The sequence below is a fragment of the Arachis duranensis genome, chromosome 5 (genome assembly GCF_000817695.3).
Source record: "Arachis duranensis cultivar V14167 chromosome 5, aradu.V14167.gnm2.J7QH, whole genome shotgun sequence".
Lineage (NCBI taxonomy): Eukaryota > Viridiplantae > Streptophyta > Magnoliopsida > Fabales > Fabaceae > Arachis > Arachis duranensis.
In genome coordinates this window covers 4,235,328-4,260,845 of record NC_029776.3, presented here as the reverse complement: position 1 = coordinate 4,260,845, position 25,518 = coordinate 4,235,328, and the positions used below count along the sequence as shown (strand labels likewise).

Genomic DNA, 25,518 nt, shown 5'->3' with positions numbered 1-25,518 from the left:
GAAATTGATACTCTGAATGGAATATTGGCTCAGAACAAAATATTGACTCACCAAGTCAATATGATTACTCAGAGTCTGAATGGAATGCAAAATGCATCCAACAGTACTCAAGAGGCATCTTCTGAAGAAGAGGCTTATGATCCTGAGAACCCTGCAATAGCAGAGGTAAATTACATGGGTGAACCTTAAGGAAAAACCTATAACCCATCATGGAGAAATCATCCAAATTTCTCATGGAATGATCAACAAAAGCCTCAATAAGGCTTTAATAATGGTGGAAGAAACAGGTTTAACAATAGTAAACCTTTTTCATCATCCACTCAGCAAAAGACAGAGAACTCTGAACAAAATAGTTCTAATTTAGCAAACTTAGTCTCTGATCTATCTAAAGCCACTTTGAGTTTCATGAATGAAACACGGTCCTCCATCAGAAGTTTGGAGGCACAAGTGGGTCAGCTGAGTAAAAGGGTCACTGAAATTCCTCCCAATATTCTCCCAAGCAATACAGAAGAAAATCCAAAAGGAGAATGCAAGGCCATTGATATAACTATCATGGCCGAACCCACTTGTGAGGAGGAGGACGTGAATCCCAAGGAGGAAGACCTTCTGGGACGTCCAGTGATCAACAAGGAGTTTCCCTTTGAGGAACCAAAGGAGTCTGAGGCTCTTCTAGAGACCATAGAGATCCCCTTAAATCTCCTTATGCCCTTCATGAGATCTGATGAGTATTCTTCTTCTGAAGAGAATGAAGATGTTACTGAAGAGCAAGTTGCCAAGTACCTTGGTGCAATCATGAAGCTGAACGCCAGTTTATTTGGTAATGAGACTTGGGAGGATGAATCTCTCTTATTCACCAATAAACTGAGTGATCTGGAGCAACTAAGATTGCCTCAGAAGAAACAGGATCCTGGAAAGTTCCTGATCCCTTGTACCATAGGCACCATGATCTTTAATGCCCTGTGTGACCCTGGTTCAGGGATAAACCTCATGCCCCTCTCTGTAATAGAAAAACTGGGAATCTATGGGGTGCAAGCTGTTAAAATCTCATTAGAGATGGCAGACAGTTCAAGAAAATAGGCTTATGGACAAGTAGAGGACGTGTTAGTGAAGGTTGAAGACCTTTACATCCCTACTAATTTCATAATCTTAGACACTGGGAAGGATGAGGATGAATCCATCATCCTTGGAAGACCCTTCCTAGCCACAGCAAGAGCTGTGATTGATGTTGACAGAGGAGAACTAATCCTTCAATTAAATGAGGATAACCTTGTGTTTAAGACTCAAGGATCTCTCTCTACAACCATGAAGAGGAAGCATGAAAAGCTTCTCTCACTACAGAGTCAACCAGAGCCCCCACAGTCAAACTCTAAGTTTGGTGTTGGGAGGCCACAACCAAACTCTAAGTTTGGTGTTGAACTCCCATATCTAAACTCTAAGTTTGGTGTTGGGAAGTCTCAACAAATGCTCTGAACATCTGTGAGGCTCCATGAGAGCCCACTGTCAAGCTATTGACATTAAAGAAGCGCTTGTTGGGAGGCAACCCAATTTTTTTTATTTATCTAATTCTATTTTTATTTCTATTGTTTTTCATGTTTTCTTAGGTTCATGATCATGTGGAGTCACAAAATAAACAAAAAAATCAAAAACGGAATCAAAAACAGCAGAAGAAAAATCACACCCTGGAGGAGCATCTGTCTGGCGTTCAGTGCCAGAACAGAGCATGGTTCTGGCGCTGAACGCCCAAAATGGGCAGTGTCTGGGCGTTGAACGCCCAAAATGGGCACCAATCTGGCGCTGGACGCCAGAACTGCACCCTGGAGGAAAACTGGCGCTGAACGCCCAGAACATGCATGGTTCTGGCGTTCAACGCCAGAAATGGCCAACAAATGAGCGTTGAACGCCCAAAATGGGCACCAACCTGGCGTTGAACGCCCAGAGTTGTGTGCTAAGGCATTTTACATGCCTAATTTGGTGCAAGGGTGTAAATCCTTAAACACCTAAGGATCTGTGGACCCCACAGGATCATCTCAGGATCTGTGGACCCCACAGTATCATCTCAAGATCTGTGGACTCCACAGGATCATCTCAGGATCTGTGGACCCCACAGGATCCCCACCTACCTCCACTCACTTCTTCTCACCCCTCTTTCACACAATCCCATAAACATTCTTCCCCAAAAACCCTTCACCTATCACCTCCATCACTCTTCCCTATTAGCCCCTCACCACTCACATCCACCCACTCTTCCCCATAAACCTACCTCATAAACCTCACCTACCTTCAAAATTCAAAATCGAATTCCCACCCAAACCCACCCATATGGCCGAAATCTTACCCCCCCTCCCTTCTCTATATAAAGCCCTCCATTCTTCACCAAATTCACACACCACAACCCTCTCTTCTCTTCTTGACCGTAACCACATCTCCCTCTCCCTCTCCATATTTCTTCTTCTTCTTTTATTCTTTCGTTTATTGCTCGAGGGTGAGAAATATTCTAAGTTTAGTGTGGTAAAAGCATAAGCTTTTTTGTTTTTCCATTACCATTGATGGCACCTAAGACCGAAGAATCCTCTAGAAGAGGGAAAGGGAAGATAAAAGCTTCTACATCCGAGTCATGGGAGATGGAAAGGTTCATCTCCAAAGCCCATCAAGACCACTTCTATGATGTTGTGGCTAAGAAGAAGGTGATCCCCGAGGTCCCTTTCAAACTCAAAAGAAATGAGTATCCGGAGATCCGACATGAAATCCAAAGGAGAGGTTGGGAAGTGCTAACAAACCCCATCCAACAAGTCGGCATCCTAATGGTTCAAGAGTTCTATGCCAATGCATGGATCACTAGGAACCAGGATCAAAGTAAGAACCCGAAATCAAAGAATTATACTACCATGGTTCGGGGGAAATACTTAGATTTTAGTCCGGAAAATGTGAGGTTGGCGTTCAACTTGCCAAACATGGAAGAGAACGCACGTCCTTACACAAGAAGGGTCAACTTTGATCAAAGGTTGGACCAAGTCCTTATGGACATATGTGAGGAAGGAGCTCAGTGGAAGATTGACTCCAAAGGCAAACCTGTTCAACTAAGAAGACTGGACCTCAAGCCTTTAGCTAGAGGATGGTTGGAGTTCATCCAACGCTCCATCATCCCCACTAGCAACCGATCTGAAGTTACTGTGGATCGGGCCATCATGATTCATAGCATCATGATTGAAGAGGAAGTAGAAGTTCATGAAATCATCTCCAATGAACTCTACAAAATAGCCGACAAGCCTTCCCCCTCAGCAAGGCTAGCTTTTCCTCATCTTATTTGCCATCTATGTTACTCAGCCGGAGCTTTCATAGAAGGAGACTTGCCCATTGAAGAAGAAAAGCCCATCACCAAGAAAAGGATGGAGCAAGCAAGAGAGCCCACTCATGGAGCCCAAGAAGCTCATCACCATGAAATCCCTGAGTTACCTCAAGGGATGCACTTTCCTCCACAAAGCTTTTGGGAGCAAATCAACACCTCCCTAGGAGAACTAAGTTCCAACATGGGACAACTAAGGGTGGAACATCAAGAGCACTCCATCATCCTTCATGAAATTAGAGAAGATTAAAAAGCAATGAGGGAGGAGCAACAAAGACAAGGAAGAGACATAGAAGAGCTCAAGGACATCATTGGTTCCTCAAGAAGGAAACGCACCCATCACTAAGGTGGACTCATTCCTTGTTCTTATTTCTTCTGTTTTTTGTTTTATTTATGTTAAATGCTTAATTATGTTTTGTGTCTTATTACATGATCATTAGTATTTAGTAACTTTGTCTTAAAGTTATGAATGTCCTATGAATCCATCACCTCTCTTAAATGAAAAATGTTTTAAATCAAAAGAACAAGAAGTACACGAGTTTTGAATTTATCCTTGAACTTAGTTTAATTATATTGATGTGGTGACAATGTTTTTTGTTTTCTGAATGTATGTTTGAACAGTGCATATGCCTTTTGAAGTTGTAGTTCAAAGAATGTTAAATATGTTGGCTCTTGAAAGAATGATGACAAGGAGACATGTTATTTGATAATCTGAAAAATCATAAAAAAATGATTCTTGAAGCAAGAAAAAGCAGTGAATACAAAGCTTGCAGAAAAAAATAGCGAAAAAAAATAGAAGGAAAAAAACAAAAAAAAAGAGAAAAAGCAAGCAGAAAAAGCCAATAGCCCTTAAAACCAAAAGGCAAGGGTAATAAAAAGGATCCAAGGCTTTGAGCATCAGTGGATAGGAGGGCCCAAAGGAATAAAATCCTGGCCTAAGCGGCAAAACCAAGCTGTCCCTAACCATGTGCTTGTGGCGTGAAGGTGTCAAGTGAAAACTTGAGACTGAGCGGTTAAAGTCGAGGTCCAAGCAAAAGAAGAGTGTGCTTAAGAACCCTAGACACCTCTAATTGGGGACTCTAGCAAAGCTGAGTCACAATCTGAAAAGGTTCTCCAATTATGTGTCTGTGGCATTTATGTATCCGGTGGTAATACTGGAAAACAAAGTGCTTTGGGCCACGGCCAAGACTCATAAAAGTAGCTGTGGTATTGAGGTGGTTCTTGGGAGTAATCTTGATAGGGTTGTGGTGGTTCTAAGGGTTCTCGCTCATATTGGTCATAAGAATATGGCATGAATGATTGGTCATATGGTGGATATGGATCATAGGAAGGTGCTTGATGTGGAAAGGCTTGTGAGTATGGTTGAGGTTCCATTTTCTTCGTGTCCAAGTGAGGTGCCCGACCCCATAAACTGCTTACCACACCCACAAAAGCCTGCTCCACCTCATCTAGACTCTCAAAGGTATACTTAGCAGACACTACATTCTCCTGCCAACAAAGAGGAAAAGAAGGCTCCCCACTCTCATCTAGAAAGAAAGGTCGGACGTCTCCAGTAGCCCGGACCTTGAAATAAAAGTTCTTAAAATCGTGAAAAGACTCATCATACAGGGTACAGAACTTCCTCCCCTGGTTAGCCCTAAAAGAGACCCAAGACACCTTCCCTCCGCCCGACCCCGGCTTCGTCAACACAAACAAGTAGGAAAAAAGAGAAATAGAGGGAGAGACACCCAAAAACTGACACAAAAGTTGGAACAGCTTTAAAAATGCCCAAGAATTTGGATGAAGCTGCGTAGGGGCAAGGTTACAAGACCATAACACCTCGGACTCCAGGTCGGTAAAAGGAAGTCGGACACTCAGCTTAGAGAAAAAACAATCATAAGCGTAAAAGAAGAGCTTCTCGGAACTATCCTATTCTAGTTATCCTTCTTAATTGTGATGAGAATTGTTCATTGCTACCACTTAGTTAACCCTTACTAAATAAAGGAAAGTCAAGTGGATGAATTGACTTGAGCCACAAGTCCTAGCCAACTCCCAAGGAAATACTAGCTTTAGTGCACTCCAAACCAATTAGCAATCTCTCCAATTATCAATCACAAAGGAATTAGATAACTCAAGTGTTACTAATTACTCTACCTAGGCCAAGAGGAACAAAATCTATACTATATCTAAAAGAGGCATTTCAACAAACACATAAAAGGCAATAAAAGTAAACAACATAAATTTCAAGAATTAAAGAGAGATCTAACTACAAAGGCAAGAGATCAACAATAGAAAAGCAAAGAAGAACAATTATTATGAATTACCTCTTATTGAATTGGAAGAAAATGGAAGGAACAATAGTAGATCTACAACAAAGCATAAGAACAACATAAAGGATTGCAACAAAAGAATGGAAGAAGAATGAATGTAACTGCAAGGAATTGAGAAAATAGAAGTAGAAGAAGATGAATTAAAATCTAGATCTAAGAGCTAAACCTAATCCTAATTCTAGATAGAAGTGAGAGCTTCTCTCTCTAGAAACTAATTCTAACTACTAAACTAAGCTAAACTAAACTAATGGTAACTAGATGTCTCATCTCTCTTCAATCCTTGACTTAAATAGCATCAGAAATGAGTTGGATTGGGCCCACAAGGCTCCTAAAACCGCTGGGGACGATTTCATTAAAGTGGCCTTGCGCGTGCGCGCCCCTGAACGCAAAGCAACATATGGCAAAATTTATATCATTTCGAAGCCCCGGATGTTAGCTTTCTAACCCAACTGGAACCGCATCATTTGGACCTCTGTAGCTCAAGTTATGGTTGTTTAAGTGCGAAGAGGTCAGCTTGACAGCTTTCCGGTTCTTTCATTTCTTCACGAGTTCTCCAACTTTTCATGCTTTCTTTCTTCATTCCCTTGATCCAATCTTTGCCTCATAAACCTTAAATCACTTAACAAACATATCAAGGCATCTAATGGAATCAAGGTGAATTAAATTTATTCATTTTAAGATCTAAAAAGCATGTTTTCACTCTTAAGCACAATTAAAGGAGAGGTTATAAAACCATGCTATTTCATTGAATAAATGTGGGTAAAAGGTTATAAAATCCCCAAAAATCAATACAAGATAAACCATCAAAATGGGGTTTGTCACCATCTCGGCCATGCCTGAACCTTTCACTTATGTATTTTCAACGGTAGGGTTTCTATACTCCATAGATTAAGGTGTGGAGCTCTGCTGTTCCTCAAAGATTAATGCAAAGTACTACTGTTTTTCTATTCAATTCAACTTATTCCGCTTCTAAGATATCCATTCGCACCCAAGAACATGATGAAGGTGATGATTATGTGACGCTCATCGCTTTCTCCCATATGAACGCGTGCCTGACAAACACTTCCGTTCTACATGCAAACAAGGCAGAATGAATATCTCTTAGATCTCTTAATCAGAATCTTCGTGGTATAAGCTAGAATTGATGGCGGCATTCATGAGGGTCCGAAAAGTCTAAACCTTGTCTGTGGTATTCCGAGTAGGATCCGATGATCGAATGACTGTGACAAGCTTCAAACTCGCGAGTGCTGGGCGTTAGTGACAGACGCAAAAGAATCAAGGGATTCTATTCCGGGAGGAGCGGGAACCAACCAGTGATTAGCCGTGCTGTGACAGAGCGCGTAAGCGTAGTTTTCACTGAGAGGATAGGATGCAACCATTGACAAAGGTGATGCCTCCAGACGATTAGCCGTGCCGTGACAGGGCATTGGATCATTTTCCCGAGAGATGACCGAAAGTAGCCATTGACAATGGTGATGCATTACATAAAGCTTTCCATGGAAAGGAGTAAGACTGATTGGATGAAGACAGCAGGAAAGCAGAGGTTCAGAGGAACAAAAGCATCTCTATACGCTTATCTGAAATTCTCACCAATGAATTACATAAGTGTCTCTATCCTTTACTTTATTTATTATTCGAAAACTCCATTATCATTTTATATCCGCCTGACTGAGATTTACAAGATGACCATAGCTTGCTTCATACCAACAATCTCCGTGGGATTCGACCCTTACTCACGTAAGGTATTACTTGGACGACCAAGTGCACTTGTTGGTCAGTTATACGGAATTGTGAACCATGGTATTGGCATCATGTTTTTGGTACCATTGCCAGAGAAGAAAGAGCAATGAATTTTATATAATTAAAGTGTAATCACGATTCCGCGTACCACTTATCCCTCAAAAATACTATAAATTGATAAATACTTTAACTAGTATTTATTATTTAGTGTAAAGAGTTAGGTATTATATTCAAAAGCATTATGTGATGTAACTGCCATTGATATACTTTTTTTTCGGTTGAATTTTACAATTATAAATGAAAATTTAGTGTTAGACATTTATATTGTATAAAGTCACATTTTTTTTTACCTTAACCACTTTATTAGCGATAAAGATATATCATTCGACATTAATACAGTAGCATTTTATAACTTTATAGTCAACCACATAATTATTTGACTTTTCACCTTATTTCAGGATACTTTATTTTAAGAGTTATTTTAAACAGAAAAGCTCTGCATACAAGCGCTAACGACTTGTATGCTTTACAAGTTACTTAACACCCTAAAATCTAAAACGCGCTCCAATGGCTACGTCGTATACACGAGCTATATATAACTACCAAATTTAAAAGATTTGTTTCTTTCTTCGTTTTCCTTATTTGCAGATTTGCTCGTTCTTCTTCTCGCGAAGCTTCTCCTGGTTTCTTCGATCGTTCTTTTTCCCTCCTTTCTCACTCGTTTCTTCTTCGTCATTTACGTTAGTTCCTCTCTCTGTAACTCCAGCTTCGTTTTCTGTTTGATTTTTTGTTTTCTGAAATCAAAGTTTGAACTCGTTTTGAAGATAATGGATGATTCAACCTCAGATTGTCAGCTGAATCCAAGTGAAGTGGATTATGAATTTGAATCTAACGAAGTTCCTGATGTTTGATTTACATAGGATTACTATGAATTTTGTTGCAGTAATTTGTATAGCATTGTGTAGGTGAATAATTCGTGAACATTGACTGTCAAACCAACGCATGAAGATAAATATGTGGATTGAATGTAATGTATTAGTTTTGATTAATTTTCTGGAATTTATAGCAGATGATCAGGTGTAGATCAGAACTTTTTTGGGTGTATTTTTAAGGGAAGTGTGGATGTATTTACAGTTTACTGGTTTTCCTGTTATTTTAACTGAGTTGTTGTGGTTCGGATGTATTATATCAGACACAATTGGGTGTGTTTCTAGTTTTTGACATGGTGTATTCTGCAGCCTGTGTATTTACAGTTTATGGCTTTTATTGTCATTTTAGTTGAGTTGTTGCGGTTCGGGTGTATTATATCAGACATGATTGGGTGTATTTTTAGTTTTTGACATGGTGTATTCTGCAGCCTCTCTCTGTTGTTGATGACCAGCTTGTTCCCAAGGTTGGAATGACCTTTACCACCCTTGAAGATGCTGGAAAAGTTTACAGGAACTATGCCAAGGCTGTAGAGTTTTCTACAAGAGTTCGGAGCACAAATAGGAAGGGAAATGAGATTAAGAACCAATTGATTACATGTAGCAGAGAGGGAAAATGAAAATCTAAAATATCTCAAACAGCACAGGAAACTAAGCATGTCCATTCGTCGTACAATAGAGAATAACGAGGAGGCTGGTATTAGTGTGCTTAAAGACTCGTTTAATAGGAATTGAAATGATTTTCTGCTGAATTTTGGTCTTGTGGACAACAAGTGGCTTTCAGGTAATGTTTGTTTAAAATCTGCACCAGAGGTGTAAATTTAATTTTTTTCGGGTGTATTTATAGTCTGTGTTTGGGTGTATTCTGCAGATCTCTATGAAGACCGTCATATATGGGTTCCAATCTATCTGGATCACCACTTCTGGACAGGGATGTGAAGCACACAAAGGAGCGAGAGCATACATTCTTTTGGGTGTAAAAGCAGTGTCCTTTTGGGAGTATTTCTGAATTTTCTTGTATTTCACATTTTACATATATATACATATATATACTTCAGAATCTTGTTTTTATGTTATAAAATACTTTTTTTTTTTACAACGGTTTAAGGGTTTTAGGTATTAGGTTTAGGGTTTTAGGGTTTACGATTTAGGTTTTAGGGTTTACAGGTTAGGGGTTAGGGTTTAGGTTTTAAGTGTTTAGGGTTTAGGATTTTAGGGATAAAGCATCAGGGGGATAGATTTTTTGGTGTATATTCAACTTTCTTTGGGTGTAAAAAATGGCAGGTTATGGGTGTATATTTGGTTTGATGTTTTCCTTCATATTATAGTACATGTAATTCATACATTTTGAATACAGCAGAGAGAGTTTAATTATTGAAAGAAATTTTACAATAAACTGGATTATAATTGGAAAATTTTTACAGCATGTGTTCAATTTGTTACAGGACTATATAACATTTACATTAATCAGTGTCAATATCCTTAGAATCTATCTGACAATTTGGTGATGCACCCTTAGCGGCGGGATGTGCATCAGGCCACCAAATCCCAAATCCCTAACAATTGTTTTCTTCTCCTCGCTCATATTTCTGAATTTCTCACTTAACAAATGTGTTGCACACTTAAGGTCTTTGGTTTGCTGTAAACAAAGTAAAATTATAGTCAGATATATTTCTATTATATAAAACTGATTTCATCTAAGACATATATTTGTTCTTACATTTTTTTCAGCTTGGTTTCTGCCTGCCATTTTTTCTGAAATGAAAAATACACTCATAGATATCAGTAAGATATACCCATAGATATGATTCAGATACACCCATAGATATGAGTCAGATACACCCATATATATCAGTCAGATATCACTCAAACATGCATTAATATACAAGGTCAAGCAACATTACAAGGTCAAGCAATATACACCCATGGACAAGCAAATATTAGAACAGTTGCAACTGTTGACTATATTACAGTATATCAATTCAGAAATATATACCCAACAAATTATGCTATATACACCCAACAAAATACTCAATATACACCCACCAAATCACGCAATATACTCCCAAAAATCAGTTACCAGAAGAACTAGAACACCAAGAACAGTAATACCTAGAACAACTAAGAAGAACAGAATAACCTAGAAGCAAGAATAACAGTAAAACCTAGAACAAGTAGAACATTAAAAACTGTAAAATGAGACTTAGAACAAGAAAAACAGTAAAACCTAGAAGAACAGTAAAACCTAGTTCGAAATCTGGAAAATATACAGGAATGGTAATGTAACGTACCTTGAGTATTATAGCTTTGTTTTCTCTGGAGATTCTTGATCGAGAGTTTTATGGTGTGTTGATGGAGTTTTCGAATGTTAGCGACGAGTTGTATATCTTGAGTTTCGAATGTTGCTCGAAAATGGAAGGGTTGCGTTTTCTCTGAATGACTTTGAGAACTGGAAGAAGTGGAAGAGTCTGCTATTAAGGGGCGGTTTACGCGAAGAGAAGCATAACCGTTTGAGTGGGAGCGCGTGAATGTTACGCTCCATTCAATATAATTAGTGCACGTTTGGAATGTTTGTGAGCTGGGGACTTGTAACACTTGTAAGGCCTTATTGCTTGTATGTGTAGCAGGCCCGTTTAAAATAATTAATTAAATTGTGAACCAACAACAAATTCCTTTATTGCTTAAACAATTATCTTAATAATAGTTACCTAGGATAAATAAGCCTATGCATGAATAAGGACTTGTTTCAGTTCTTTGGGTGAAAATTTAAGGGGAAAAAAATAATTTAAAAAAATTAAAATAAATTTATATCTAAATATTTTATATAAAAATATTTTTTTTTATTTAATAATTATGTTTGGATATCACAACATAAGAAAAAAATTATTTATAATGTTAAAAATATCTTGTTTTAAATAAAAAAGTCTTTCAAAAAATAATGTATAATTTCTAAAAAAATATTTTTTATTTTTATTTTTTATATTTTTTCAAACACACTAAAAAATCAAAAAATAAATTTCATTGAAAAAAAAAATTACAACTTAATGACACCTGATTTGTTTGTTATAACTCGACTCAAATATATCTTATACATTAAAACTTCGGTGAAAACAAATAAAATGTGTCTATTTAATTATACCAAATCTTAGTTATAACGGAATCATTTGCAAAGATTTAAAATTGATTATCGAAATAATAGGTCCACAAAGTAAATACCTTATAACGTAACAACTTAATATAAAGAAAAAATCTTATAGAAAAAAGATACACTATTCACTCTAAGTTACATTATATTCACCTCACACTCTTTTTTATTTGAGCATTTTGCAAGTTTTCGCTGCCTTGTTCTTTGGAAGCCGACATATGCTCTATCTAACCCAAATTGAAACGAGCTAAACCTTAGTCCAGACAAACTATACCTCTCCCAAGACTTACCATATAAGAACAATACCCAAACAAATTCTAAAATAATCCTTATAAAAATAAAACTACAATGTTCCTCCACACTCAATAATCCAACAAAAAGTCCAATCTTAACAAAAACTTTATCCAAGAAATGTAAAAAAAATCCAACAACTAACCCATCTTCATTAAACCAAAATCATACTCCTTTAATACACCAAAAAAAAAAATCAGTTTGTCTCATGTTAAGCCACACCTAGGATCGACCTTGCTTTTTTATTCTTCGACGACAATTTCTTTCGAAGAAATTCCACTCAGCCTTTTCAGAAATTAAATGAACAAACTCAAATTCCTAATAATATTAGATTTGCACAGCATAATACCGGAAAGGAGAAAAAAAAATAGAATTTTAGAAAAGATTTCCTCCACCGATTTTGCAATTGAAGCCTTGGAGAAGAAGAAAGAAAAGTATCACAAATTAAACTTAATGTTGGCGATTGAAAATAACGAGAAGAAAAAATACAATGCGATGGTGGATGAAAAAAAAGGAAACATCTTTGTTGAAAAATAAAAAAATTAAAAAAAGAAAAAAAATGATGAAGTTAAAATTGAAGACAAAATATAAGAATAATTTAAAAATTTTATTACAAAATTAAAAAAAATTAAGTATTTTTGTCGTATAAAAAATAAATTTTATGTGACAAAAATAATTATTTAATAAATATTAATTATAAATATAATATTAATTTTTTTGTTTAATAAATATTTTTGTCAACATTTATAAAATTTACGGATATAAATAATTGTTTTTCTTTAGTCTTATTATTCTTTTGGGTCGGTAACCCTATCCTAGTCTCACTCACCCATGAGTCCATGACAGTTCACAATAGGCAGTTAGAGTGCTATAGACACAGTCCATGGTCGATGCCTCAAAGAGAAATGAATTCTCTCTAATTTTTTTAACATTGGATAGAATATATTGATAGAATATACTGTGATCTCTTACCTTTAATTTTATAAATAAAATTAAAAATAAATAAGAGAAAAAAAGCAATGAATGATTAAATTAAATACTAGATATTATTTATTTATTTTTTTATTAAAGAGGATCTACTCCTACCTCAAAGCCCAAATGTCAGCCAGAAGAGCATAGTTGTGGTCACTAGCTTGATCCAACAAAGCAAACTATATATCTCTCAACAACACATGAGATGAGTCCTATTTATTTGTTTATATTTCTATTTTGTATTGTGTTGGCACATAATTTCTTATGACTTGTCAACTAAATATATGAAATAGAATAAGCATTCAAAGTATGTATTTTATCGCATAAGAAAATGTTTGTGTAACACAACAAATAAAATGGATAATAATGAATTCATCTAGCTAATGTTTTACGTCGGGTTATGTTTCAAACTAAAAGGTTAAAGTTAGTTAACGAGTACTTACGACAATAGAAATAATTTGATGAATTTGATTTGATCATAGAATTCTAACTTTTCATACTCCGTTTTAGTTGGGTGTTTTTATAATTCTCACCCAAAAATCTTAATTTCTTCGTTTATTTATTGAGTTAATAATCAAATTAATATTTAAAAATAAAATATTTTTTAAATTTAGTTTTTAAATTTTTTTTAATTAAATTAATTATTTAAAAAATTCGAATTAATTATATTTATCTTCCAATCACTTTATTAATAATTTCTTTTCAAAGATTAATATTATAAAACGTTAATTAATAACATATATAATACCTGATATGTCTAATTGAATTTGATCAAATATATTTACAAAAATTTATTAATTTAGTTATTTTCTTTAATTATACAAATATTATTCCTAATATGACATAGTAACTAAATTGATAGATTTTTGCAAATATATTTAGTTAACATCTAATTGAACATGTTATGTGTCATGTATGCTATCAGTTAATATTTTATATCATCCATTGTTGATGAAAAGTGTGAATGGAGTAACTGAAAGACAAATATATTTAATTTGTAATATTTAAAAGACTAATTTAATTAAAAAAAATTTTCAAAAATATATTTAAAAAATATTTTATCTTTCAGAGACTAATTTAACTATTAACTCTTTATCTATTTATTTTCTTTTATGCATGTGCTTGAGCTCCTTATCAATCATTATTCATTCGTTGGTATTAAATTGTTATAACTAGAAGACTAAAACTAGACATCAATTATTGTTTAGTCAATTACAAACTTGTTCTTTTCTTTTCACCTTGGATGATGATGATTTTATGAACGATAGGTGGGTAGGTTTATTGTCTTCACTTTTCACCACGGCAAATAAAAGAAAATAAAAACTTAAAAAAATATATTTTTACTAGAATAATCTGGTTCACTTTTTTTTCACTAGAATCTTCTGCCAAAAGCAGGGCCGCATTCGATCTTATGATTGCTCCTTTAGGACTATATATAAAATTTCATAAACTAAGCAAACTAGCTAGCTTAGATTAATGAGGCACGTAAAAACTAATAAACAATAATGGGTGTTTTTGATAGTATTGGAGAGCTGTGTGAGGAATGGTGTGGAATACAGCACAAAAGTAGAAAGGTGAAGCAAATACAGGGAGTGGAAATAAAGGTGAAGATGGATTGCGAAGGATGCGAGAGAAGGGTAAAGAAATCAATGGAAGGGATGAAAGGCGTGACAGAAGTGGAAGTTGAACCCAAGCAGAGCAAGTTAACAGTAAAGGGTTACGTGGATCCAGAGAAAGTGTTAGAGCGTGTGAGGCAGCGCACTGGGAAGAAAGCAGAGTTCTGGCCATATGTACCATACGACGTCGTTCCGCACCCATATGCGCCAGAGGCTTATGACAAGAAGGCTCCGCCTGGGTACGTCAGGAACGTGCTCTTGGATCCAGAAGCTTCTCAACTGGCACGTGCTAGCTCATTTGAGGTCAAGTACACCACAGCCTTCAGCGATGAGAACCCCAATGCTTGCACTGTTATGTGAATATAACATAACATGTTATCTGTACCTTGGTTATTCAATGCTGTGCATGTCATATGTGGAGCTTCATGTACAGTGTCATTGTACAAAGTGGCGGGTTGTTCAGGAAGCACTCTGCCATAGTTGTTAATGCAGTGAATAATGGAAATTACAAAAGAGTGGTAAACCGATCCTATATTGGTCTGGTCTAATGATTGGACCGCACAAGATAAAAAACATCAAAATTAATGTTTCGAAAAGTAACATACTTATGCAAACTATGAAGAGTTAGAAAAAAATACTTATGTATTGAGTAGTGATAGAGTAAATAAATCTGTTATATTTAATTAAGAATTGAACAACAAAAATACTTTTTTATTAACGTAAAAAATGACAATCCAAAAAGACTGAAAAATAAATTTAAAACACAAAACAGAAATTTTTAGCCTGTGAATGCACAGGTCTTCTACTAATAACCTTATGCATTGTTATTAAAATCGGATCAGATCGACCAAAAAATTAGTAAATTGAATCTTGTAGTGGTCCAGTTTGATGATTGGACCGTACAAAATAAAAAACTAGTATGAATTGGTAAAAATCAATCCAACCGAACCGTTTCAATTTCAAAATTTCCTTAAAATGAAAAACAGTAGCCACAACCACCAAGCTAACTTGCTTGTTACTAATGTATATGCAAATTAAAAATTTAAAATACATATTGATATCTTTGGACAAATAATTCACTCCTATTTAATTTACTTTAATTTTATTTATAAGCTCACTTATTTTTAAATTAATTATATTTTTATTTAACCGTAATTATAAACTCACTTATTATTTTTTTCATAATTTTTCAATAAATACTTGTAGTATATAATAGTATAATAGATATAAACTAATTAATACATTATTAAAATTTAAAAATAATAGTTATTTTAATATAAAAACAAAATAAAAATATTTATGATAGAATAAAATTAACAAAATACTTATTGTTTCTGTTCCATATTGTTTAGAATAGTTAGATATTTTTAAAAGAGTAATGTTAGGGACCAGCAACTTTTGTGATTGGTAGCCATTAAATAGCATCAATGATGATTTAATGGTGTGAGATTGATGTGAAATTTCATCGAATGACTCACCTTTCTCTGCTGGTTACATGCTGGCCAAAATTCAATAAAATTGCTGGCCCCTAGACTTTTTTTTTTTTAAATAAGGCAAATCACCCATATAAACCAATGTCACACCATAATTTCACAATTCAACCAAAAGAAAAATGGATACATGAATCAACCAAATATACGTTTTTATGTAATTCGAATTGGACAGCTTCAAATTACTCAAGAGTTGATGCCCATAGTAATTCGAAAGAGAGTGATTCGAACTGCACACATTTTGTGATATAATTTGTAATACTTTTCTGTCCATTCTTTTATTAAAAAATTAATAATTTAAAAATAAAAAAACATATATTTTTTTCATGCATTAAAAAAAGCTAATAAAATATTTAGTTATGAAACTTCTTTAAAATAGTAATGAGGTATCAATTCAAATTCCATACAATACTCTTTTGTCCATTTTTAATAGCTCATGAATATTTTTTAATAAAATTTTTTAATTATACTACAAAAAATATTTTATTCTATGCAAAATAATTTTAAAAAATGGCTTAAAAAATGTTAGGAGTACTATAAAAATTTGTAATGTTCTAATTTTAAATATTTTAAATACTCAAATTTTAAATAAAATACTCTACATAGTCAATAATAATTTAGAAATTAAAAAAAATATTTTATTTTGTACAAAATAATTAAAAAATATATTTTGTTCCATACAAAATAATTAAAAAATATATTTTATTTCATACAAAATAATTTTAAAAAATGACTTAAAAGATGTTATGAGTACTATCAAAGTTTGTAATATTCTAGTGATTTAGGTAAATACACGATAAAAATATATTTTCTTTAATTCTAAATTATTATTGACTATGTAGAGTATTTTTTTAATGTCTTAAGTCATTAGGACATTACAAATTTTTATAGTACTTCTAACATCTTTTAAGTCATTTTTTAAATTATTTTGTATAGAATAAAATATTTTTTATGGTATAATTTAAATAAATTTATTAAAAAAATTTATTAAAAAATATTCATGAGCTATTAAAAATGGACAAAAGAGTATTCTATGAAATTCGAATTGATAGCTCATTAATATTTTAAAGAAGTTTCGTAATTAAATATTTTGTTAGTTTTTTTAATGCGTAAAAGAATGGGTAAAAAAGTATTGCAAATTATATCACAAAATGTGTGTGTAAGTGTGTAATTCGAATCAGGTTGATTCGAATTAGTACTTGTGTGCATGTGTGTAATTTGAATTAGAAGAATTGTTCTAATTCGAATTACATAGAAACGTGTATCTGGTTGATTCATGTATCCATTTTTCTTTTGGCTGAATTATGAAATTATGGTGTGCCATTGGCTTATATGGATGATTTGCCTTTTAAAATATTAGTAAAGATATATATTTTAAATTTTTAATTCTAAATTTTTTATTATATTTTATTTTTTATTTTTATAAGATCAGATTAATCAATTCAATCAATAATTCACCGGTTGAATCAATGACCCAATAATCCAGTACCTTAATCGATTCGATTCTGGTAACTATGACCTTACCTGGCATCTCATTTTTTCTTTTTTTTTTTTGTTTTAAATCAAAAAGAAAAGCAAAGGGAAAGTGAACGGAGAAAAGGAAGAAGCTCTCTGCCTTATACCACTACCACTACTTCGTCACACACACTCCCTCCTCGCGCTCTAGCTCCCAACCCTACCTCTTCAACCCCCGTTTTCCTCCTTCCAGTTCGTATGTCTCTTCAATCTTGGCCAATTTATTCCTCCATTATTCTAAGATCACCAATCGCTACGAGCCCATCCGAAATCCTAACCGTAGCTACTCGAACTCGTCGTTTGAGAGCACAGCGACGGCGACGACGCGGGTTAGTTCAGCCGGTGGAATCCTTCATTGACACTTCTCTCTCTGGGCTGCTTCGTCGAACTTCATGTCGCGCCAGCTTTCTTGAAATGGCGACGTCGAACCCTTTCCATTTGCGAGGTGACGATGCCGAGGACCCCTCACGGCAAATCGCCGCGGCGGCAGTGGCGTCTCCACTCAAGAAGGGTTCAGCTGCGGCGGCTCAGCGGCAGCAGCAAACTCAGTTGGCTTCTAAGCCTGTTCCTCCTGCTCAGGCTGGTGAGCATTCTATTTTGATTGATTCGTTCGTTTATACCTTTTTTCATTTCTCTTTTTGTGTTGTTTGATTTAATTTTTTACTATTTGCCACATTTTTCTGCTATATCTCTCTACTGCTATTAGGTTAGGTTTTAGAGAGATGAGTGTCGATTTCTGGGAGAAATTTGTGGGAGTGACTGAAAGATATTTAGCTTTACAAGTTCGATTTATCTCTTCCTTCTGATTCTCCGATCTGATGATGTAGGTGGTGAAGATCTCCGATTAGATATCGGAGGTTAGTAGGGTTTAGATTGATTCAGGATTTCTCATGTATCCTAGAAATTGTAGGCATTAGATTGAATTTGGTTTTCTGTTATGTAATTCATAGAAGTTTTGAATAATTTTAGTTGTTTTTCGATTTTCTGTTAGATGGAAAGGAAAAAGCAAGAGGATAAAGTGAAGAGAGTGCAACAACAGGAGAAACATTTTAAGCGTGTTAAGGTAAAAATTATTGGGTTTCCTTCTCACTTCTCAAAGAATATTCAGTTAAAATTTATTTATCATCAGAGAATGAGAAGAATTTGATGAATAATATTCTCTTACCATTATAGTAAGATCTTCGGATGATCATGAACCCTGCAAGGTGGCAGATCATCGACACCTACATTGATGGAGTAGCTGCAGCTGCTAGGAAGTGTGATGTTGGGGATGAAGGGGAGAGTTATGAGATCTGTTGCAGTGAGGTGGACCACAAAGGCAGCAGCGGCAGCGGGACATGGGGGTGTGGCATCAAGCTCTGGTATCCCAGCTACCATTGCGACGGCCAGAGACGGTAGTCATGGATACCACGGTTTTGATGATAAGCGGAAAACAGAGAGGGTCGCTGGTTCAGGGGCACTGGGGCAGTAGTTCTGAGATTCAAATCTAGGTACAGTTTTTCTCAATACTTCGGCGGCTAATCATATTCAATATATGCACACTCTATAAACTCATTTTAGGCAACATGCTCTGAATTTTGACTATTTTAATTTTTAATGTATTTATTATTTAAAAAGGACTTAAACTTTCAACTTTTTAAGCAATCTTAAATTCTTAACAGATATCTTGTGCTTTAAAATTTATATTTATCAATCAAATGAGTTATTATTATTATTATTTGTGTACATAATAAATGGTAGTCATTTTTAAGTACACATAATAGAATTTCCAATCTTGCTATATACTATAATGATATTGACACTGATTGAAGTTAGTGAATTGGGTTGCGCAAATAACAAATCCTAAAATCCATTCAATTTACCTTTCAATTTAGCTCTTTTGGGTGTTAAAATTTGTGGAAAATGTTGCAATATATATTTTGATCTGTTTTCTTACAATTCTTTCTTTTGTTCTTTCTCTGCTTTTTTGCTTTTTATTCTGTTTGTCCTGAATGTTCAATTTCAAATTTCCATTTCGTTGCTGTGAGAGTCACAGTTTTCTCATCTCTTTCTAGCTCGTTGTGTTGTTTTCTTATAAAATTTGTTTTAGTATTTGGCCTCTGTTTTATTTCAACCTTTTCATCCCATTTCAATATGAGAACTAGCATAGATATGATAAATAAGATTAATCCTGAAATTACCTATCTTTGGTTGGGGATTTCATATTCTGGAGTTCATTGCAGTGGAGTGGATGTAGGAGATAGATGAGTAAATACTGCACCATATGCTTTTGACACTAAAGGATCGTCAAGATCCTTTATGGCTAGCTCTTTTTCCAAAATGAACCAATTATATGCATTACCAGTTGTCCCTCTCCCTTTAAATCTCATCTTTTTTACTTACCAAGTCTTGCATCATCATTTGATAATAAGATGAATTCATATCAGTTCCAAAAAAGTATTTAAATTTTGAAGTATGCATTTAAGTTTACATATCCACTATCATGCTAAAATTTGGTTTCATGTTAACTGTACAATTATGCAATATATAATTCAATGAGGGGGACACCATTGATATGTTTGTTGCTTTTATGCAATGAACAGAAGAGTCAAAATAGTAAAAAATATGCTTCTGAAGTTGCTTGTGACATGTTGTGCAGGATTTTACCAGCTTCTATGAATGTCCGCACTGAACATGGCCATGATGAGCTAAGGAATGCTTCAAGTCATGGATTGCGGCACCAATTCCAGCAAGGTACAAGCAGCGGTAGGTGTCGAACTTCTTTGCAACCACATGGTGTATTTGGAAGCATAGAAACTGCAAAATGTTTCAAAGCAAAAGTCTAAATACAGAAGTCGTGAAATAGGAGATAAAGTATTGGAGCCAAGCTTGGGTGTCGAATAAAGAAGAGTGCAGGAGAGGAAAATTTGAAATCCAATGATATAATGGACTTGAGGAGTGGATGAAATAGGTACATATGCTTTGTCATATTGTGGTTATTAAAATCAATCGTACACAAATAACTCCTCCAATTAAATTTAAACAGAAAAAGTTAAAATCGTAATAATTAAGATGGGATTTATCATATTTTAAGCAAATTTTAAATTTATTTTTGTGTACACCAATTTTATCCAACCGAAACTCCATAGATAAAATAGTGTTATTAATTACTTTGTATGAGATGAAAGGAAATTTTAAGGTGAAAAGTATTTACCGCGGCGTTTATTAGTATTAATCTTTAATACATATCGTATTTTAATTTCATAGAATGAAGGATCAAATTATGGAAAAAGGTAGGGTTTTCTTATGTCATTTACAATAAGGTAATTTCTACGTAAGTTTTTTAAAAAAAGAAAGTTAAATAAGATAAAATTATTTACAAAAGATATTAATAAAAGATAACTGTAATTAGGATTTTAACTGGACAAAAAAAATCAGAGTGATGTTTGAATCTTTTAATTTTTAAGTTTTAAATAATAAATATAAAGATGAATAAATAAATTTAAATTAAAACAAAAACAAAAAAGATTTACAAAATCTTATACTTTATAAAAGGAAAGACGATACTTTTTAATCTTTTGTTATCTTTTCTCAACAGAATATCAATATAAATAGTGTTACTACTGAACACAGTTGGTTGAAGTTCTCTTGATTGAACACAACTGCTGCAGAGAGAAAGAGAAGATGGAAGAGAATAATAAAGATATCAATAATTGGCTCGCAGTGACAAGGTCCAGGAATGGGAAGTGGTGGTACAGTGCTTTTCACAATGTCACTGCTTTGGTTGGAGCTGGAGTGCTTGGGTTTCCCTATGCCATGTCTCAACTTGGATGGTTTGTTTATTCCTTTCATCCATCTCCCTCAACAATTAACTTTATTTTTCTAATTGAGATTTTCTTTTTCTAACATAAGATTCAGCTATCATATATCCTAAAAACACACCTGAACATTACTACTAATCAAAATTTGTAATTTTCTTCTATAAATGTATTAAAAATTTAACTTTACATCTTTTTCTATAAAAATTTTCTTTCTCTTAGGGGTCCTGGCATCACAGTTTTAGTGCTTTCATGGATATGCACGTTATACACGGCATGGCAGATGATTGAGATGCACGAGGCTGAGTCTGGGAAGAGGTTTGATAGGTACCATGAATTAGGGCAATATGCCTTCGGGGAGAAACTAGGATTATGGATTGTGGTGCCTCAAACACTCATAGTGGATGTTGGTACGGACATCATTTACATGATTACTGGTGGAAATTCCTTGAAGAAGGCCCATCAGATTCTTTGCAAAGACTGTAAGCCAATTAGAACCACTTACTTCATTATGATCTTTGCAAGCCTTCAGTTTTTCCTCTCGCATCTCCCCAGTTTCAATTCCATCATTGGTGTATCTATTTCTGCAGCCGTTATGTCCATCTGGTAATCACATATTTATTTATTAATTAAAACTCTGTTTCGATCTTGTTTCGGAGCCAGAAACAAGAAGATAAAAATCGGTCATTATATGTATTTCTGTTTTTCTGTTTTTTATCTTTGTATTTCTGTGCTAGATACAATATCCAAACACAGCCTAAAAGTTTATATATATTGTATGCTAAAATAATATTAGTATGGTAATTAATTATATTAGTTAAGAACTATATAGTTACATATATTTGAAAATTGCAGCTACTCAACGATTGCATGGATAAGTTCGGCTCATAAAGGTGCCTTACCGGATGTGAAATATGATGGAAGATCTTCAACTACGACGGGGACGTTTTTGACTTTTTTACCGGTTTGGGGACCATAGCATTTGGGTATGCTGCACACAATGTGTTACTTGAGATCCAAGCAACAGTTCCTTCGACACCGGAGAAACCTTCAAAGAAGGCCATGTGGAAGGGAATGATTGTTGCTTACATTGTTGTGGGTTTGTGCTACTTCCCTGTTGCAATCTTTGGCTACTGGGCTTTTGGAAACTCTGTTACTGATAACATCCTCATGTCTCTCGATAAACCCCACTGGCTCACTGCCGTTGCTAATATATTTGTCGTTATTCATGTCACTGGAAGTTATCAGGTACATTTCGCTTTACACTAAGGCTGTGTTAATTTATTTGCTAGTTTAGAGTTCCAGATTGGGCTTCACGTATCTTAGTTTTATAAATTTTTGTTTACACAAAAACTTAAATAGTTAAATGAACATAAGTCACTAACTAGCTATCAAATTTCTGTTTAAAGAATTTATCTGCACATTAAAAATTAGTTAACATATATTTTTATATAAAGTAATAATTAAAAATCCTAATTCGTCTTCCTACTTATTCTCCTAATAATTAAAAGAGTAAAAACTATAAATTTATATGTTAATTTTTAAAAACATAAAAAATAAAAAAATAAAAAACTTGATAATTAAAAAGATGTATTGCATCATCATCACAATTTATTATCTGGATATATAATATTCAGTCATTTGTATAGGTGCTCTTAGAATAAATAAGAGGATTATCTTCTCTAATTAATTTATGCTACACACGGTGAAAGTAATTTTGTTACAAATATTTATTAATGACTTATCATTTAACTAATAAATGAATGCAAGAGTTCCTGAGAGCACTAAGAAGTTCTCATGTTGTTGCTAGGTGTTTGCTGTTCCGGTGTTTGACATGATGGAATCATTCATGGTACGGAGAATGAATTTCAAGCCAACTTGGTACCTTCGTTTCATTTCCCGCAATATTTATGTTGGTGAGTGTTCTTCATAATCTTTTTCCTACTATATATATATATATAATAGTTGTTCTTTTTCAATGCACACGTGAGTAGAATCTAACAGCAACGTTGAAAATTTTGTTCACATGCAATGCAGCACTTACTATGCTAGTTGCAATTATATTTCCATTTTTTGGTGGGCTCCTTAGCTTCTTAGGAGGACTTGTCTTTGCTCCAACCTCATACTTCGTAAGGAAATAAATGAATCCCATTTTATTTATTTATTATTTTGCAACCTACAAACAAACCCTGACGGTATTCAATTTAATGAACTTTCGCAGCTCCCTTGCATAATATGGCTAGTAGTCTATAAACCAAAGAGATTTAGCGGATCCTGGTGTGCAAATTGGGTATGTATTTTTAAAAATTATTCTCATAGTTCTATATAGTTGAATTTCCATATATTGCATAATATGACATCTAATAAATATATAGTGCTCTTAATAACTAATAAAAAATCAAATATAAGTGTAGTACTCTTTTACACACACTAAGAGTGAATGTATTAAAATCTCACAAAATTTGCCATTATACTATATATATGACTCTAAATTTTTTTCATGGTGTTTCAGTTTTGCATCGTATTTGGAGTATTATTGATGGTTTTAGGCTCGATTGGCGCAATGAGGGAGATCATACTGCAAGCTAAGGGCTACAAATTTTTCTCTTGATCTTTTTTTGCACAAAGTAGGTTGCGTCAACGATGATGTTACTCTGGATATTATTCATCACATTTATTCATCTATTTCTTTTAGCCCTTTGGTCAAATGTCTAGTTAGCTATTTTAGAAAAATACCTTTATCAAGTGAAGTATTTTATTAGAACAGACTACTTTCATTTTAAGGATTTTAAGGGTTTATTTAGCTGAGTTTGTTAAAAAAGATTTTTTTTTTTAGTTATTTGTTTTAGAAGATTTTATGAAAAAATAAAAGTAATTTTATGTTTGGATATTTCATGTGAAAAGATTTTTTTATTTTTTAATTGTGTTTGGATATAATAATATTAAAATATTTTTGTTTATTTATTACATGAAAATATCATTTTAAAAAAAAAAGAATTTTTAAAAAAAAATGTAAATTATAGTTTCTTAAAAAGAACATTTTTTATTTTTTTAGTATTTTTATTTTTATTATTAGAAATTTATTAAATATGTTAAAAAATTAAAAAAATTATTTATTTAAAAAAGATATTTTTTGTTAAGATAATGACGTTTAAATAAGTACTAAGTATAGCTTTCCTTTTTGTTTTTAATAGGTTATTTCATTAGAGTACAATCCGTGTTTCTTGCCCAAAAAAAAATTTGGGAACCAAACTTAAGAAACAAAAGTAGCCAAAATTTTCTATTTAATAAGTAACGTTTATTTATTCTTTTTCCGGTCTTATGTTTTTTATCTTAATATTTACTATATATAAAAGCATTGATTGCATATATTAAATAACATATTATAATAAATAATTTGGGTTGGTCGGGTGTGGATTAGTTCTTAGTCCGACGGATTAAGGGATATTAGGAGCAACTAAAAAATAAATTTGAATTTTTTAAATTTTGAATTTTATTTTAGAGGGTAAAATGTGATCTCTCACTTTTGAATGATTTTTCTCTCATATTTTTTCTTGGTTCTACTTATAAAATAAATTGTGAGAGATTACTTTATCCACTGAAGTGAAATTCAAAATTTAGAGAATTTAAATTCCAAAAAAATAACACATTATAATAATATACATTTATCAATTTATATTTTTATTAAATAAATACACAATTTATATTTATTACATTTAATTTATATTATAATAATAAAAATACATTCCTTATTTATTATATAACATTCATAAATTCATTCACATCATTTTTATACTTAATAGATTTTTATAATTAATATTATTCAATTTTAAATTATATATTATTGTATATTTTAAATTATTTTACGTGTTTACCAATAAATCGTGATTTTAAATTGTTTTAGTATTCTTTTAAAGACATTATACATTTAAATCACCGCATAATTTTTTAAATTACTGTCCTTGGTAATTTAAAATTTTGTTTTATGCTTTTTTAAAGTAAAATAATTTATTCTGACATTTTAATCACATATTAAAATTTTTTTTCGGAGTTACTATTTACTCTAATTTTATATACTTCTAGAGTTAGCCATATTATTTTTTGTGTATAAATTAATCCATAGATAACTTTAGTATTGTTGCAATATAAATGTCCAATCAAATTAATTTAGGCGGTGCAATATTAACCGTGAGGTACTTTATTTTCTCTTTCTTTTATAAATAAGACAAGAACGTGAGATAATACATACTCAATCAATTAAAATCTTCTCTCTCTTTTATACCGTTAATACTTAATACACTCTTTTTTTTCTCTCTCTTATGTACGCTATTATATATTGGTAATATATATACTACAAGAAATATACTACAAAAA

General features: G+C 33.2%; 1 protein-coding gene and 1 pseudogene across 1 annotated transcript in view; both read left to right on the top strand.

The window, feature by feature from the left end:
• Positions 1-14,779, top strand: part of LOC107487343 (heavy metal-associated isoprenylated plant protein 27-like) — a 43,232-nt gene extending 28,453 nt beyond the window's left edge. The window contains exon 2 of the mRNA XM_016107958.3: positions 14,259-14,779. Coding sequence (XP_015963444.2) covers positions 14,259-14,702 — 444 coding nt within the window. The 3' untranslated portion in view covers positions 14,703-14,779. The remainder of the gene's footprint in view (positions 1-14,258) is intronic.
• Positions 14,780-17,425: 2,646 nt separating this feature from the next.
• On the top strand, positions 17,426-23,927 carry LOC107487457 (lysine histidine transporter 1-like; annotated as a pseudogene).
• The last annotated feature ends 1,591 nt before the right edge of the window (positions 23,928-25,518 follow it).